This window comes from Melopsittacus undulatus, chromosome 2 (genome assembly GCF_012275295.1).
Source record: "Melopsittacus undulatus isolate bMelUnd1 chromosome 2, bMelUnd1.mat.Z, whole genome shotgun sequence".
Lineage (NCBI taxonomy): Eukaryota > Metazoa > Chordata > Aves > Psittaciformes > Psittaculidae > Melopsittacus > Melopsittacus undulatus.
Window position 1 is genome coordinate 108628537 of NC_047528.1, and position 18244 is coordinate 108646780.

The window sequence follows — 18244 nt, forward strand, 5'->3', positions numbered from 1 at the left end:
ATGCAAGATGCCAGGGCCTCTTGGTATGTGCAGCCTTTCCTCTGCACTCTTCCCTCCCCAGTATAAGTGCCACGTACCTCTGTTTTATTGCTGCAGGTGGTTCAAGAGGTGTGCTTAACTGCATTCATCCTAAGCATCAGCTAAGCGTCAACATTTTAAATGACTATTTAAAATTCAAAACATGAATTATTATAGATGTGTTAACACATTCCATCCTGATTTTGATGAGTTTTGTATTATTCACACAGTAGAGGAACTGAGAGCTATCATTCTGTTGGGATCAATTTATAGAGTTTAGTTTTCAAAACTATTGATCCTGGGTTAGATGATTTGAGACCAGTGAGGAATTCGGTGCTTGGGACTGCGACATCTAGGTAATGGGTACCTGAGTTTAGAGAGCCTGGTGATGAGTGTGACTTACCCTGTCCTGTACAGCAAGAATGCAGCAGGACTTGGGAGCCTGGTAGCAGTTTCACATTGCTTTCCTTCTGTGTCATTTTGTCTTGTGGGCAGTGGGCAACACCTGCCCTCAGTGAGGGGACTGGAGCATAAAAGAATGCATTTATGTAGCCCAGAAACCATATTCCTGTTACAAAAACCCACTTGTACATGTAATGAACTCACCTTCACCCCTTCTTTCCAAACAAACAGCTCCTAGCGCTCCACCTCAGAGTGTTTCAGTAACTAAGAACGATGGGAATGGGACAGCAATTGTGGTCACCTGGCAGCCACCCCCAGAGGACAACCAGAACGGGATGGTTCAAGAATATAAGGTACTGCTGGCATGCCTTGAACCCCTGCCATGGGGGCTATTGGCCAGGTAGTGACAGGTTGGTTTGTTCGTGGATGCTTGGCTCCATCTGCTGGTTCGTCAAAGCAAATGAGATAGAAAATTGTTTTGACTCTAACTTCATATTTAGTAATTCTGACTGATATAAAGCAATTAAAACAGCGTCCATAAATCAAAGCACAGGGTCAACCCTCTTAATTAAAACAATTACCTTCTTGCCTTCATTATAACTTGAGAAATGCACACACAAGTAGAGAAGGAACTGTACCCGTTTGAGAACCGTTTTGTGACCCAAAGACATTGGCTAAAGTAGTAAATATAAACAGGCTTAATGAGTTGAAAAGCTCAGGGATAATAATTAACAGTGTTAAGATCTGAGTTTAATTATATGTAACTAGGTAGTTAAAATAAATGGAAAACTTTCAAGTAAAGAATGTGCTTGTGTAATAATAAATGCATTTAGTGTATAGAATTGTTTCTCATTTCACACAAACACAGTGCTCATTATGTTATTTAATTTTTAACAAATTTTAAGTATAAATTCTAATATTTGATGTTTGTTTAGTCTCATACACTGTATTTATTTTTAGTTCAAAATGTTTTGCAGGAATTTGCATAGCAAAGTAAATAAGGATAATTTTTTCTAAGCAAGCTACAGACATTTTAAGTGTCTACGTGTTGAAATCAAATAAGCTTTATAGCTACAGAGCGGTTTCAGTCTCCTGCAAATGTGCATTACTGAGAAAATCTTTCAAATGAGAATGTCTTGGCTGTTTTTTAGGTCAAGACACTGCGCTATAGGTGTATATTCCCAGCCATCAAAACTCATTCTGCTTCTCATTCTGGTTGGTTTTCTTTTTCCTCAGTAGAAATGGGAAAGGGAAGAGATCGCTAAGCTTCATGGTCAATTTAGAATAATAAAATGCCTTTCAAAACCTGTCAACTGGTGAAAAAAATCAATTTATGGCTTAGTTTCAGATATATAATGTAGTTGGAAATAAAAAAAAAAACTTGCAAAGTTATTTTATCTATAGGCAGACCTTGAGCTGAAGAGATGGAATTATTTCAGTCAAGAAACTGCATCAGAGGAATGTTAAGGCTGTGAGGACAAAACAATAAAAGTCAGGGATTTCATGTGGACATAATACCTAACATACCTCATAGCATTCAGAGGCAACAGGCTATCAGGTATTAGGAGCAAGTGTCTTATAGTGCTAGTGTAGCAGTAGATGGCACACTGGCACATTTCACGTCTACATTTATTGTGTAAATGCCATTATTATCCTTTGTGCTTTTCACCATGGATAGAGAACAGACACATTGAATATGCATGTAGTTGCTATTTAAGTTGCTATGTGACATTAATATTTTTGTCTAAAAACTAAATAAATGGAGAACCAGTGATTTAAGATTAAAAATAATAACAAGGTAATCCAAATAGAAGTCTTGTAAAACCTTCTCTTTTTTTCTTCCTCTTTGTTTTTCGATCTGCTATGCTTTCTCCCAGGAAAAAAAGGTGCATATGTGTGGGGAATTCTTTGTTTTCTCAGCAACTCGGATATAAGGCAAGAGTGTACCTACTTTATTTAAAGGATAAAATAAGTAGGAAGTAGGGTAGCATCTTAACTGAAGTGTCAGTAACACATACAAAAAGCCAGAAATTCAAATCACAGCAGAAATCATTCCTTTCTTTCCTAGCATGGTTAGAAATTCCCTTGTTATACAATTCCTTCTTCACTTATGTGTCTATTATAATGTGGGTTCCTCCTTTCTTCATGTCATTGTAAAAGTTTGTTTTCGCCTGCCTATTTTTGTGTACAATCAAATACGGTATAGCAAGTACTGAACAACCTGATGTTTAACCTAACATTCTTGTTTTGTTAATTTCTCTACATGTTTGAGGGCCTAAGAAGAAAACAGCTTTATGAATTAATAGTAGTTACAAGTACATAATAAATTGCTTTTATTATTTGTACATAAAACCATTGTACATGGTGGCAGTTACAATTTCTGTGAAAATGATGTAAGTCAAAATACAGATTCAAATCTTTTGTTCCTCACTTTATTGAGTTCTTATTTACATAAAAGGATTTTCATGGACTTAAGAGCAATATTGCTAATAATTATGCTACTACTGACTAAAACAGTCTCTCCATAGTATCAAAACATAAAAAATTATACTCTCTTTGTGTGTTCTCACCTGCTCTGCAGCAGCAGTTATGTATATGCTGTGTTAGATTTCTGTTTCAAAGAAGCTTAAAATACATTTCAGATGCTCAGTGTCCCACTAGCCCAGTTTAAATCTTTGGGAAAAGGGTCTTGGAATGTCCTGAAGGTGGAATAAAACTCCCCAGTGTCCAAGGGGAAAGTGCTGTACAGAAAGGGCCCTAGCAATTGTTCTGTATGTGTAACTCTAGCTTACCCACTTGGCAGTCTCCACAGCAGCAGAATTACATGAGGGATTAAGAGCAGCTATCTGCTTACTAAATCTTCTAGGAGCTCCATATGTCAAAAACAAAATCGTCCTTCCTGTGTCAACACAGGTTCAGAAATGCTGCTGTTCTCAGGAAAGTTTGCTTCTTTACAGATAAAATACTGAATTTAACTAATTTAACTTTCTGGCTAAATATTCATTGTACAGTAATGCATTTGTGGAAAGAGAATAAAGAGGAAATCAACACAGCTTCCTTAATTTTCTAGCAGATCTAGATTAGCTGCTACTTCTCTTTCAGCAAGTTGGGAGTTCAACTATATCCTACAAGCATTTGCCACATTAATAGTGCAGGCCTAAAGAGGTAAAAATACCGTATCATATTTTTCTCCCAATCATTTAATCTCACTGATGTAGTTGTAAAGTGGTGAATTAAAGTCATTAGACCTGTGTCCTGACCTCAACTAAAAAGAGATCTGATACCACACTGGTGTCTGTCGATAGAAGGTGGCATATTACTCAATCACACCCTCTTGCTGCCTTTTCTTTTATAAAAAGATAATGTTTGGATTCCAGCATGCCCATCATGTGCTGACAGACTGGCCCTTGCACTTGAGTGAAGAGAGCATTTCTTGATGAACAATTGCTGAACAAGAGAATTGTAGATTCATTTAACGGAATTTTCTTTGTTGCTTATGTGAGCAATTCATGGCTTCCCTTATTTGCTCTGAGTTACTAATGTTTTTAGTTTTATTAGCACTGATGTCACTGGCTGAACTGTAAATGAATCACAATAAACCCATCAAATAACGTTAATAGTTGGAGCTGCTCTGTGAAACAAGTATCTTTTCAGTATTCATACCATGCCAAGGACAGCAATCTGTGACTGCAGATGTTAGTGACAAAATCTATATTTCTGTATCCAGCAGATAGGATGTCATCCTTCCTTCTACTTACCCTTTGGTGTTGGATTTTGAACATTTACAAATACCATATGCTTACTTCCTGCAGGTTTGGTGTCTTGGCAATGAAAGTCGATACCATATAAACAAGACGGTAGATGGTTCTACCTTTTCTGTAGTCATCCCCTCCCTAGTTCCTGGTATTCGATACAGCGTGGAAGTGGCAGCAAGTACTGGGGCAGGACCTGGAGTGAAAAGTGATCCACAGTTTATCCAATTAGGTAAGCATGCTGGTAATCCTACCTGTTGGTTTCAGTGATTTTTGTTTGTTTGCTTTTGTCTTTTATGGCACCAGAAATATTTCCAAGTGAAATAGATAGTGTTACTTGATCTTTGGAATAGCAGATTTTGACACTTCTGTTCTTAAACTTGCCATAGAACTGTATTCTCAAGATGGGATTATAACAACACGGGGCTTTTTTGATCTCCCAGTGCAGCAGTGCTGCTTTTTGGTTACTTACTTTTCAAAGTGAATTCTCACACACAAGACTGGCGTAATAAAACACGTAGGGGAGTATGAATTACTGAGTGTTGGCTCAGTTTGCTTTAGGGACGTAATTTGTCTTGCTTAGATTTCATCTTTATGTAGGCAAAAAAGCATGCTAAAATTAGGCACAAAAAATACCAACTATGTGTGAAAGTTAGTAAATAACCTGAGTACAGGAATAAAAGGAACACAGATGACTGACAGCAATCTTGACCTCCTAGCTTCATTTAAACCAAACATCTTTCTGTCATAAATGCAGATTGGGGGCATTGCTCTTTGGTGTGATTGAGAGAAATGCATCTTTGCTGTTGGTTTTGCTGAAGATTATTTAAAGTAGATGTAGGTATAGCTATATGTTGCCTTACCAGTATGCATCTATCAAAGTGCCTTATCATTACAGTATATAATTGTGAAGCAAACTCATCATGTTGCTTTGGACTTTATGTCTGTTCATCTCTGTTTCATTAGTAGATCTTTCTTGCTATTTCACTTTTTCTATTTAAAAACCTATAACTACTGCATGTGAAATAAGACTAAAAGATTAATATATTCTCTGTAAAATTACATGTACATTTCCTTGGCTATTAAAATGAAGGTCATCTTCAACTTATATACTTTATACAGGCATATGATTCCTCATTACATTAATAGAGATTTTACAGCAAAATTCCATTTTGCTGTATACATTGCATGCATAAATATTCCATTTATACATGCAAGACCCCATAGGTTTTTGTTCGCTTGTTCTTTCCTACAGCCAGATACCATTCACAGCTTCCTACAGCCAGCTTTCCAGTCATAGAATCGTTGAATAGTTAAGGTTGGAAAGGACCTTAAGATCACGTAGTTCCAACCTTCTGGCCATGGGCAGGGATGCCTCACAGTACTCTAAGTCAAGTTTGTTCTATATGGCTTAGATTTTGAAAATTTGATGAAGCTTATGAATGTAAATAATGGGGAAACCTCGATACTCAAAGCCTAAGATTTCATAATGATTTTTTTCCTTTTTTTCCCCTTTTCTCAAATGAATTACTAAATGAAGGTGAATTTTGTAATAGACCTTAATCACATTGGGATCTTGCTAAGTGGAAAAGAACCAAGAGCCTGTCAGGATAAGACTTTTTGCCTGCCTTCTACATTCCTGGCCTTAACTGGCTCTCTGTTAGAAAGCACAAAACGAACACACACCTCAAAGAGTGTTTAAGGAATCCATCTATCACCTTGTCATTGGAGTTTGCTTTCATAGTCTGTACTGCTTGCTTCTCATTAGGTGGCATGGCCAAATCTACATATAGTTCAGTAAAAATCCCATAATTTGGCTGTTACATGATAAAGACCTGGAGGCAGGAGTCTCGCAGAGATCCATGCCACTAGAAGCAGTACAAAGAAATGCCTAGACAATGCTGCAGTACTTCAGGCAACTGAAGGAGGCTGCTGAAAACTAGTACTTAAATTTAAGGAGTTCCCTTTAGTAGCAGAGATCAACCTAAAATCATCAAAGCAGAAGAATGGCTGCAGTTTACCTAACTCTACCCTGTGTTACGCATTCACCTACAGCCCCCGCAAGGAATCGTTCTTAGTTCTTAGATGTGCTCCCGGCGCAGGAGTGGAGCAGACACTTGAGTGTTCTGGTAGCTCTTCTGAAGAAACAAAATGAATCTGTTGATGCCATCAATTGGCGCTTTTTACCAGCCATAAATTCCATGGTTACAGAGAGAAGGAAGGGAGGCCAAGGAGGGGGGAGACAGAGGACGAAGGATGCTACTTTAAGAAAGTCTGCAAGAGTCCCAACTCCCTGTATCAGCATTCTTTAGGAGCTGCATGTTTGGCACTGACAACTTCCAAGTTTCTACATTTCTGCCACTGATCCCCAACTATTCCTTCAGGAAAACTTTTCTGATATGAAATAGTACAGCCCTTAACTTTGTGAGGTTTGGGGTTTTTTTTAACTAATTAAAAATTCCATGTGTGCAAACAGGATACACTTTTTATGTAAGAACTTTTTGTTAAAATCAAACATCTTCCTCCTTTTAATGCATTTTTCTTACAAAAATGTGAGACCAGGTTGTGGCTGGCTCTGGAGCATCCAAACAAGAGAAGTTTTTGCTCAGTATACCCTGCTTTTGCACAGCAACCTCATATTTGAGTCTGTGTGCTGTGGAGAGTGCTCCCAGGCTTGTGACTGTGAGAAGGGCCAGGGCAGAGTGTCAGCCAGGAAGGACAGGGAGGAGGAAGTTTCACATTCCAGGACAAGAGGGGAGGACAGGAGACATTGGATTCTCTGAGAGCTGAGGCGTGCAATCGCAGTCCCATGCATCAGCTGAGCTGTGATAAATGACCTTGTGCACGCACCTCACTTAACCTGTTACAGAGACAGGTACAAATTGTAAGCTCAAAGCTCTTTCATTTTCTGTGTCTCAGCTGACACGAAGCAGCTGACTGAGTCATGGTACCAAAGACTTCCCGTGCCACCAGCACCAAGCTACCGATATATTTGCTCGTTATTCAGAAACCACCTTTTAGTGTTTAAAATCATGAGTTCAACTGAAAAATCATGTGTCTTGAAACAGCTGGGGCTTCTGAATAACGGAATCCTAGCAATGGGTTGGATTGGAAAGGACTTCAAGATCCAGTTCCACCACCACCACGACCCCCTGCCATGGGCAAGAACGCCTCCCACTAGATCAGGTTACACAAAGCCCCATGCAGCCTGGCCTGAGCACTGCCAGGAGTGGAGTTTTTCTCTTAGCTTTTGAATGACCTTTTAAAGCTTTCTGTGGAAATCCAAGGACTGGAAAACTGTTTGTTTTAAAGGCAAAGTTGATATTTTACAGTAAAACAGACTGCGAGAGCTTTGGTGTTAAGGAAAAAAAATAGTATTTCATGAGAGCTAGCCACAGCTCACTGTATTGTGAGCATGTAATAGGGTGCTGTGAAAAACAAAATCAGGATTTTCTTGTCATTAAGTTTAACTTCAGGACATTGGTTACAAAAATGCTCCATACAGGAAGGCAAGAATTATCACAACAAACTATTTTTTGTTGGTCTGAAGCCTGCCTTTTATACAATGATGGGATCCTACTAGGATAGTTTGGCAGTATTACCTATGCTTGTTGGCAAATATGTAGTGAAATTGGAACATTGCAACATTGTGTTGAGGGTGCCAGCTCAAAGAAGCCCCACAACTTCAGTTAGTGTTACTTTTAAACACATTATTCATAGGACTATATGGTGTGCAGTTATTTACTAGGAGAAGTCTACATATTTATTGTAAATGCTGAGTGCGTTATTCAACTGGCGGATGTCTCAAGTGTACAAAACACAGGAAAGTTTCATTGAGTCTTCTTTATTATTCTAATTGCTTCTTTAGGAGATGTGATCTGTGAACCAGCTAGTGTGCCTTCAGGGGTATTACTCTGTCAGCCCTTCACGTACTTCTAGTGTGATAGTTGTGAGGTTTATTGGTATTTTTGTCTTGTGACCTGCAAATAACTCAAAGAAAGCAATTTTATTCTCCCTTGGAGTAAACCCTAACAAACCAGTTCAGTGCTGTCTCCTCAAACTGCATGTTATAAGATTGAAGCACAAAACTGGTATTTTTCCAGTTTTGGAAATGTATATAACTTAAAAGGAGACAAAACAGCTTATTCCTAACCTGCTTTATCAGATCATTTTCATATTGCATCATGAACATACAAGTGAGAAAACAGACATCATGTTGCAGATTCCAGGTGTTTTGCAAGTTTTGAATTGCCAGAATTAACAATGTCAACAGAACCTATATCTTCCTACTTACTGTTTGTACATTTTATATGCTATATGAGATAGGCATTTGGAAAAGTACTGTGCCATAGTCTGTACATGTACAGGGCAAAGCTAAGATTGCTTGCACACCTGTGAACCTGAATTTGCTGTGTTTTTTTTTTTTTTTATCTTTGGCATTCCAATCTTGTATTAATCTTTTATTTAATATTTAACAACTTAAATTTAGGTTTTACATGATTCTTATTTATATAAATATTTAACATTAGAGAATAAGAGGTCTCAGCTCTTCCTGATGTAAATTCTAATTAGTTTGCATTGCAGTTTGGAACTTAGAGCTTGAGGAGAGTCACATCACATAGTTTGTAAGCAATAGCCATAGCAACATTACCTGTGATTAAAAAGAGGGCCTTCATCTTGGGGCAGAAGAAGGGATGAGTCACTGTGATAATACGCTGGTTTCAGGGAGTTCTGGGATCAGCCTGCTCCAACAACTCTGAGGCATTTTCAAGTACATTAATGCTGTGGCTGCTGCTCTGGCAGTAAGATGCACTTTGCTGTAGAATGTTTATGTTCACTTATTATTTTGGCATGTCTCCCTGAGGAGTGCAAGCAGGAACAGGAATGTTGATTATGAACCATTTATATCTCAGTCAAAGCTTCCAGAAATTTCCTGGGATGAAGAAGAAGTACTTTTTTTAGTTCAAGAGCTTTTTTCCTGACTGATCATTCAGGATTTCACAGGACTACTATGGAAGGAAAATATGTCCTTCTCAAAGAAAGGCATCCAAGATTATGTTCCTGGAAATCCCCTTTGCTTTATATTTAGCTTACTTTCTTTTTCTTAATTACAAGAGGAGCAGGGTGAAATGTGGCCTCTTGAAAGCCGTTCCATCTACTTTTCTATGATGCTGTTTATATGACTGTACATTGAACACATATGTATACTTCTCTATCATGTGTCTAAATATATAGCAGCTAATTTAAAGTAAAGGTTCTAGCAGTCCACCCAAATATAATGTGCCAAAAGCCTAATTTTTTTAAAGCAGCTGCATTATTATGCTGTTCTTATGCGTGCAATAGCTAGCAAAATAATACCAGAAGATTAATCTTATTTAAAAATTAGAAGAATAAATGGTCAAAGAGACTCTTCAGTATTTTGTAATCTTCAGACATGCATTGTCTGAGCAATGTATATATTGACTGTGTGTACCATCTTTCTATATGGCTGAATTGTTGACATATTTAAAAAGGATTCTTATCTGACTTTTGAGTTTGTCATCATTTCTCCCCACCCCCCAATTTATTTTTTTAAATACATACATTGAAAGGATTAAAGAAAAACCATTTATCAGTCTTCTAAATTTGTTGAGGACCATAGGTTCTGCAAATATCTTTTGGTTTACTCTATTAAGATATACAAGGTAGTGTAGCTGTTCAAAAATACAGAAATCTTTCATTTCAAAAAGTGACTGATGATGCAAGTTTTCATATCTTAATGTGGCCTCAGCTGCAAAGAGACAAAAGATGAGAGAGTGACAGATTTAATTCATTGGTCACAGCATACTTTATACGTCTAAGCCCATCTGTCCGCTTGTGTGGAACTTCAGTTGGCTGTCTCCATAAAATGTGAAGCAACCCATCTTAACCTTGCACAAACAGGCATGAAATCTATAAACCCAGCAGGCACAAAGGGTGTATTAGGAAAAAAGGATGTCTGCCTGGTGAACTTTCAGACAAGGCAGTGCACTTAGGATCATGGGAGATAAAGGGACCTGAAAAATGATATAAAATTTCCAATAAAGTAGCAGTCAAAGGTGCTGGTGATTCCTTGGCAAAGTGGGTGTTTGACCTTGATGTCGCAAAACCTGAAATTTGGAATTCTTCACTGGAAGAAGCTGTTATTAATTTAATCATTTCCCATTCAAAAAGGTATCATTTTCCAGAGGTGGTTTGTTATTTGTATCATTTGTTTTGATGCTATCTCCTGTTTGTACTGTGATTTCTTTTATTTCAGTTGTATTTTGGAATAATGCAAGACACATCATAAAAAAATTAAATAAAAGCCTATTCACTGTTTAGTTCGCAGGGAAAAGTATATTTTTTTAAGTAAACAGGTTTCTATTTCTTGTATAGTTTATATTAATAGAATTAAAACCAGCACCTTTCTTCTTAAAACACAAACCTCTCATTCTGAATCTGATCTCATCACCCATAGTAGAAAGCAACTAACTGTTGGATTTACACCGGAGTAAAAATGGGTATTTCAAAGTTGTGGAATGTGTAAAACAATATCCTCTCTGAGTAAAGGTTTCGAATTCTTGCCCTCACCCTGTGCAGTAATGAAATTTCCAGTAAGCGCTCACTGTAGTGGTGAAAAATCAGTAAGGCATCATTTTGTCTATGAGTTGCTTCATTTCAGTTAGGAAGCATTGGTCACTAACTGAATATCTTTACTGCTGCTCATAGAAGGGTGTTGCAAACGTTCAGTGCAGAAAAAACAGAAGAGACTAATTCATGCATGTGCTTTTTCTGCAAAAAAATAAAAATAGAAATAGTGTGCAGAAAAGATACATGGCCTTTATTTTGATGTGGCATATGTAAGGAGAAGCTGCTTTTGAAAAGGTCTGCTTGTTCATTAATAATGAGACTGCTTGACTATTTTAACCAATTCCTAACTCAATTTTCAGTTACCCTTCTTCAACCACATCAAGAGGCAGGATTGGTTATTTTGTGCTTCTTTATGTCCTTTGAAGTATTTAGTCTTCTTTAATTGAGGTCAAAGTGAGAAACTGCAAAGAATACATTAGACTGTAATACAAGATTTAAGTCATCTGTCAGGAACCGCTAAATTAGAATGTATCCCTCAGTCCAACCTCATGTGAATGTACTCTGAATGTGTAATTCTTCTGTGATTCTCAGTTGTGAGAGTGGATGTTTAAGTAGCTGTTTTCTACCCATTTGTAGAGCTCAATGAGCAGACTATGCGTGTTTCGTATTCGAGCTTTCTTTTTCTTGCTGTGTTCTTTGCTGACCTTCAGAATAATTTTCTGAAGCTGCTGTTGCTTTGCTATAATTAAAATGAAAAACAAAACAGCAGCCCACAGGTTTGGCATTTTTTGAACCTAACTTTGTGTGTCTAGTGGCCTCATTTCAGCGGGGTTTCTAAGCAAACAAATGTCAGTAGTTGGAGTTACCAGTCTTGTCTGGAAAACAAGCCATTTCTACCTAGACCTGCAAAAGGATTTTTGAAGAGCAGTCTTCAGGATTTAACCCTGAAAAACTGGACTATGATTATGTCAGTTCTCTTCATGTTCCCTTTTGACAGTTGCTCATTCAAATTAATGGGCTATTTTGTGTGTCTTTTTTCTCAGATTCTCATGGAAACCCTGTGTCTTCAGAAGATCAAGTGAGTTTAGCCCAGCAGATTTCCGATGTAGTAAAGCAACCTGCCTTCATTGCTGGAATTGGTGCAGCCTGTTGGATTATCCTTATGGTCTTCAGCATCTGGTTATATCGCCACAGGAAGAAGCGAAATGGACTCACTAGTACTTACGCTGGTATTAGAAAAGGTGCCGTATTATATATTTCAGCCACTGGCTGTTGAGTGCGTGTTTACTGGCTATTTTATTTGATCATGAGTCTCTTGTTCTTCTGAGACTCAATGAAGGAATTACCAAATCCCTTCATTCCTTTCAGAAAGTGTGGATCAGGAGCCAATGCAGAGAGCAGCAGTGTGTTAGAACTTGGTTTTAAAGCATAAACTTTTAGCAAAATACTTAGACTAGCTATTTGCAAAGATACTCCTACAAATGAGTAATGCAGACATGGGTTTAAGGCTGGGAGCTTCCCATATGCCCTTGCTACCTGATACTCTACCATCTGTAAAGGTGCCAAATGTACAGCAGTTCATTGTCCTTGTTCAGTCCTTTGCTTGCTGCTGAGAGCACTAACAGTGGTGTACATTACAGTAACGCTTTTGGTGTGTGTACTTGAATTTCCTTGTGTTCTGGGGGAATGTGGTGAGGTGACTCTCAGTACTATTGACAACAGTCAATAGTACTTTCCAAGAGTCTTCCATAAATGCTATTTTGGGACCCTTTTGCTGGGAGTGGATTCTGGGGCTATCACATCTTGCATCTGCATTCAGTTAGAATGGCAACAGTGGGACTACCTTAAAGCACTCTTCGTTTTCATGTATATCGGATTGTCGATGTGCCAGCAGTGCTTTACAGTATACTCTGTGACAGACAAAACTGGAATCTCTATCTGGAAGATATTCTGGAGTAAAAACTTGATTCCTCCTGATTTAATAATCTGTTAATTAAATCCCAAAATTAAAGCTGACTTCAATAAGATGCAGTTCATTTTGTCTCAGAGGAGTACCTCATAGGCACAGAGTGAGAATTGTAAATTCTGGAATTAATCAGAAAATGGGAGATCCTGCTTTCGAAGGAATTGAGGGAGAATGTTTGACATTTAGCAACCAAAAGATAGACCTAGGCTTAAAAGGTGCACATATCTTAATGTATGAAAGGTGTCACGAGATTATACTCTTCAGTCACTTCAACAATGAATGTGTAATGGGTGGGATGGATATGCAAATATAACACAAATATTTTTAAACATTAGCAATGTGTTGCTATGAAAATGAAGCAGTGCTAAAAATAGCAAGTGAGGGAGTGGAAACATGGAAATAGTTCTGGACTGTTGCAAAGTGTAAGTGCCCTCTGTGCTATTAGAGTGTCCATGCTGGCAGTAGACTTCAGGCACAGTGGTTGTAGTGGAGTCGTAATCACAGGAATCAGGGATGAATTTCGCCTTTGGTTTTGTTCTTCTAGCATTTCTTAGATAGAAAAAACTGCTGCATTGGCCTGAGCTGTTTTGTTTTACTAATAGCATGCTGCCATACTGCCTTTCTACAATTCTATCAAACTAACATTGCTATGCTTTCAGCAGTACCTATGATTAAGCAAAAGGCATACAATTTGTCCTTAAAAAATGGTTATTTTAACGACATCAGCTATTGTTCAAAACAGCTGTGTTTTTCAGTATCTGTAAAAATATCTTCTGTGTCATTTGTTGGGGATTTTAATGAAAATACACAGAAAAGTAAGGTCTGCATCTCCATTATCAAGTATTCTTCAAGAAGAAAAACTGTCTTTAGTGAAATATAAATTGCAAAGTAGTTTGCCCCTCTGCAGTGCATCGAGTCATCACTGCAAGCCCAAACTTTCTTCACTCTTGCATTTATTTCCTTATTTTTATATTTAGCTTCAGGCCTGACATCTGTTAAAATACTTCACTACTCCCACACATACATACAGCGCTTTTACGTGCTCAGAAGAGTTTATTAATAGAAGCTCTGAGAATTTAGTTGTTCTTCCGTACGGTAGCAATAAAGCTGTCTTTTAGTTGAACCTCTGTTCATCTGCTCCTGTGTTCCTTAAGAAACATAACTAGGTTTAGTAGTTAGCTCACAAAAGAGTAATGAGACAGTAGTTCAAGATTATTTTTTCATGTCCTTGTGATTGCAAATTAATTTTGAGACACTTGATTCTCCTTTGAATAGCTCTGGTTTAAATGCACCTTCTATTTTAATGAAAGCTTGTTACTATGGTTCTTCATTTTTGAATGTAGCTAAATTAAACTTGACTGTGTGAAAGAGCCTGGCTCAAAGAAAACACAATGGAATTCCCAAGATAAAGAGCTGTGCTACAAACGAAGCCTGAAACGGGCAAATGCTCAGAGGTTTTTCTTTTTTTGCTTAGTGTCATATCCCTGGAAATAAATTGGCTTGCTAAAAGAGGAGGAAAAACTACAACATATATCCTAAATTATAGCACACTCTGGACTGCCCCTGAACATCGGAGTTGTAAAAATTAAATGAAGCAGTTATTCTCTTAGCCAGAACTGTTTCTGTTCCAGGTTTGCTGATCAAATTCTGTCTCAAGGCTACTTTTAGTGAATATTTTATTGTTTCTCTTACATCTCGCTTGGATGTTGTGAGATTGAAAAGGGCAATGTTAGCCTCTTTCTGCCCATCAGTGGTAGAAAAACTATACTGTCTTGTCAACAGGAGGGGGAGCATGTGCTAATAGGAAGAGCAAACGCTGGTGCTCTGTATTTGGATTAGAGACCCTATTGATCCAAAGAGGATTTATAGTAGCTGTGAGAGTGAAGATTGTCAAGCAATGTCATTGTTCCACTGTTAACCTTTCCCTCTTAAAGCTGAGGGTTGAAAGGTAGAAAGGTGTTACACCTAGGGAGATCTTTCACCTCTTTTTTTTCCTGATTATTTAAGAAAGAGAATAACTGTTTAACAGTCTATGAAAACAAAAATTAATTGCTGCAGTAGATGTTAGTGCCTTCATTGCAATGAGAGTTGGTGCCATTCTCGATTCAGAGACAGTAAAACAGCAGTTCTCTTTGTTCCTTTATATGATTATTATTTCCTTACTGAATACTTAAGTGTGCCTATTAGTTCAGTGTAATGAGCATTTGCTTAGTGAACTGCAGATAAGATTCAATAGGACCTTGATAAGGCTTTGTTAAGGAATTTGTCATTCTGCATTCTAAAATGATTAACAGTGTGGGGCTCTTGTTTGTGCTAGGATTTTCAGAACAGCTTATAATACCAAACTGAGGGGAATTTGAAAGGCTAAACCACATTCTGGTCCCCTCAAGAGTAGCATAGAATATCAAGCTTATATTTTTTGTTCAGAATAATACCTGCAAAAACAGGCTTCTTTTTGAATTGCAAATTTCATTTTATTTCTGTGCCAATGTCACTGAACTACTGGGTTAGTTATATACATTTGTTTTATGTTCAGCTGTCTGCTAGATTTATACTAATGTGGTATGTTTCCCTTTCTCTCTTCAGCTTAATAACCAGTTTGTATTTTGTTTTGATTTTTCAGTCCCGTCTTTTACCTTCACACCAACAGGTATATATTTGCACTTTTCCCCCCTTCTTTGTTCCTTTAGCATGTGTTTGTGGTACTGTTTTCTTTTTCTGACATAACCAGCCCAGCTGTTCTGAAGGGTTTTTAAACAGTTTCATTAATGACAGGTATCATTATTTTGTTCTCTAAGTAGTGTATATTTTCTTTGTAGCTGACATCTGTGTGTACCATTTTGTAGCATACCATTTAATGCAAGCATGCCATTTCGTAGCATGATCCCATCAGTTTGTACAACCTGGGCTCTCTTCTGCATATTACAATGGAGTACTGTGGCCTTCTGCATCTACTGCTGCAAAAGATGCTTCCAATGGAGGAAGAGTGACTTTGCAGAGCCCAGATGCTGATTTGAAAGGGATTCAGTGGGATTATGATAGGGGAAACATTTACTTTCTTTCCTCTGAATCAGCATTAATCCAGAGCCCTAGGAGTTGCCTGCTTTGGAAGATACAGAAAATCAACCCATTATAGCAGTTAGATTTCTTTGCTTGCTACATTAAACTGTATTTGTGCTATAAAAAAATAAAATAGTCATCCTGTTCTACATAAACGGGGTCATTTGATCTTCAGGGTGGGTCTAAAATAATTTTCTGTTTCTTTTTGTTTGGAAATGTACAAAATATAACCTGAGCCACAGCCCACCGAAATGTGTGAGAGCCTTTCTGTTCTCTAGAGCTAACCTGCAGTCTGTCCTATGGTCTAGCAGCTGAGTGGTTTTTTCCCCTACAGTAGATACAATTCAACATGTTCAGTACGCACCAGTCTACTGCATTACTTTTACCTACATCCTGAATGGATGGACAGGTTGCTTTTTCCCCCTTTGTTCTAAATCCCTTATTTTCACATGAATTCTGTGAGACTTGGTGGCGTATCCAGGCAGGGTAAAACTCGCCTGCCCCTTCCTCTGCACATTCAAAATCAGCAGTGCACTGACCTGGTCTCTATGCAGCAGAGTTACATCCTTCCAAGTTGGACCACAGGTGAAGCAATCTCATGTCTGCTGCATTCATCCACACAGACCTAATAGTAGTGGGTTAGATTCTTATCCACACACTTTTTATCCCATTGAATAGTATCTTGTTTCAAAAGTCATCCTGTTACGTTCGGTGGAGTTGCTTACTGTTTGGCATGAGTCAGAGGGGCCCTTAATGTTTGTGAAGTTCTTTGAGATCCACGGTGGAGACTAATTTAAACTGTTATTATTATGCTGTCACTTCATTGGGCTTAACAGAGGGCTTCTATTGCAGTCACAATACTTAGCATACTATGGAAATTCTGCAGAGGTTGGTAGGTTAGCTGACATATATTTTCTCAGATGGATTCTTAGCATATAAAGAAAACATCAGGGTTCCTTAAGATATAGCTGCAAAATAAATAACACTGAGATTTTCAAAGAAGAAATTAGAGAAAACACAAAGCATGTAAAACATGTAAAGGGGGGCAGGAAATCCTTTTTCAGTCCAGGATCCCGGTCATTAGTTCCATTGACTTTAAATGAAACCAGGCCCTCTTCTTTAGCATTACCTATAGTAAAAGACTTACCTGTAGCAATGCATCCTACAGTTTAATCCTGTTATTGTAATCACTGCCAGCATTTATCTCTCTCTTGCAGACTCCCAGTTTGGAGTTCTTCTAAAGAGCAGAATTTGGCTGCTTTTTTTCAGCACATTCCTAGCTGGAAAATGTAGAATCCATCAGCATTTTTCAGGGGAGGCAATCTCCTTAACTCTTTGCCAAACCCAATGCAAACCTGCAGAATTTATGGCACTGTGTTTCTTGGGTGTTTTCATCCTAAAACCTAACTTTTCAACCATGACGCTTCCTGTGAAGGATATGCAATCCATGCCAACAAATTAATGCATGTGGACATCCACTTTGTTAATGTCTAATGCTTCTAAAATGCTAGCAAAACTGTGCCTTCTGATTTAGGAAGTGCTCTTTATGCCAGACATATCTTGCCAGGATTAGTCATTTAAATTTTCATATTAAAAAGCATAATTTCTAAATCCAATTGTAAAATGTTATAAAATGTGAAGCTTCTGTGAACCTCTAGAGTGTGTTTGTTCCATGAGTGTAATGGAGTAGCATTCAGAAAGAACAAGTGTTTTCGCAGTAGGTTCATCTGTAATGAGCCATTGCTTCCATTGGAAGAAAGGCCTGTTACAGAACCATGATACCTCTTTAATCTTACCAAAGTAATAAGGTAGAGCAAAGCTTTAACGTCTAGCCATTCATGAAACAAATATATGACCTAAATTCTTCCACAGAGTAACTCTACTGAAGTCAGCAGAGTTATGTTAAGGATAAGTTCAACCTGATGTATGGCTTCCTGCTTTCTTTAAGTGATACATGTGTGTGTTCGTGTTATTCAGAACAGAACTGAAATGCGTAACTTTGTTGAAACTGAGACTAGCAGTTATCAAGCAACACCAGTCTTATGTATAAACTCATATTTGAAGGAATAGCTTAGAGAACGAGACTCAGAATTAATGTATAAACAATGCACGTTTATTGTGTTAGCTAAAATGAAACAAAGGCAATTTTGATACTCTATTTAAGGAGTCTGGGGTTTTATGTAAGGAATCTACATTTTTTTAAATTATTTCCCTTTTTTATCTTTAACTATTTCAGTAACGTATCAGAGAGGAGGAGAGGCCGTAAGCAGTGGAGGCAGGTAATTATGTGCTTTGTTTTTAAAGCTATAAATTGTGTGTAACTAGAGGGTGTCAGGAGTGCTATTGTCCTTATAAGTGATGGCAGAATAATCACTTAAAGAGATATGTTTTAATGTATTATATGCATTGATACATTTTGGCCGTATGCTTTTCTGTTCAGAAGGAGGATATATGG

At 37.7% G+C, this 18244-nt stretch overlaps 1 protein-coding gene across 3 annotated transcripts in view; it reads left to right on the plus strand.

Moving 5' to 3' along the window:
* The window catches only part of ROBO1 (roundabout guidance receptor 1), a 300870-nt gene that overhangs the window by 252430 nt on the left and 30196 nt on the right, over positions 1-18244 (plus strand). For 2 of the 3 annotated variants that reach the window (XM_031046919.2, XM_031046917.2), the window contains exons 16-20: positions 652-773; positions 4233-4404; positions 11807-12004; positions 15353-15379; positions 18026-18068. In XM_031046919.2, coding sequence (XP_030902779.1) covers positions 652-773; positions 4233-4404; positions 11807-12004; positions 15353-15379; positions 18026-18068 — 562 coding nt within the window. The remainder of the gene's footprint in view (positions 1-651; positions 774-4232; positions 4405-11806; positions 12005-15352; positions 15380-18025; positions 18069-18244) is intronic. The other variant, XM_031046918.2, reaches the window with a different exon arrangement.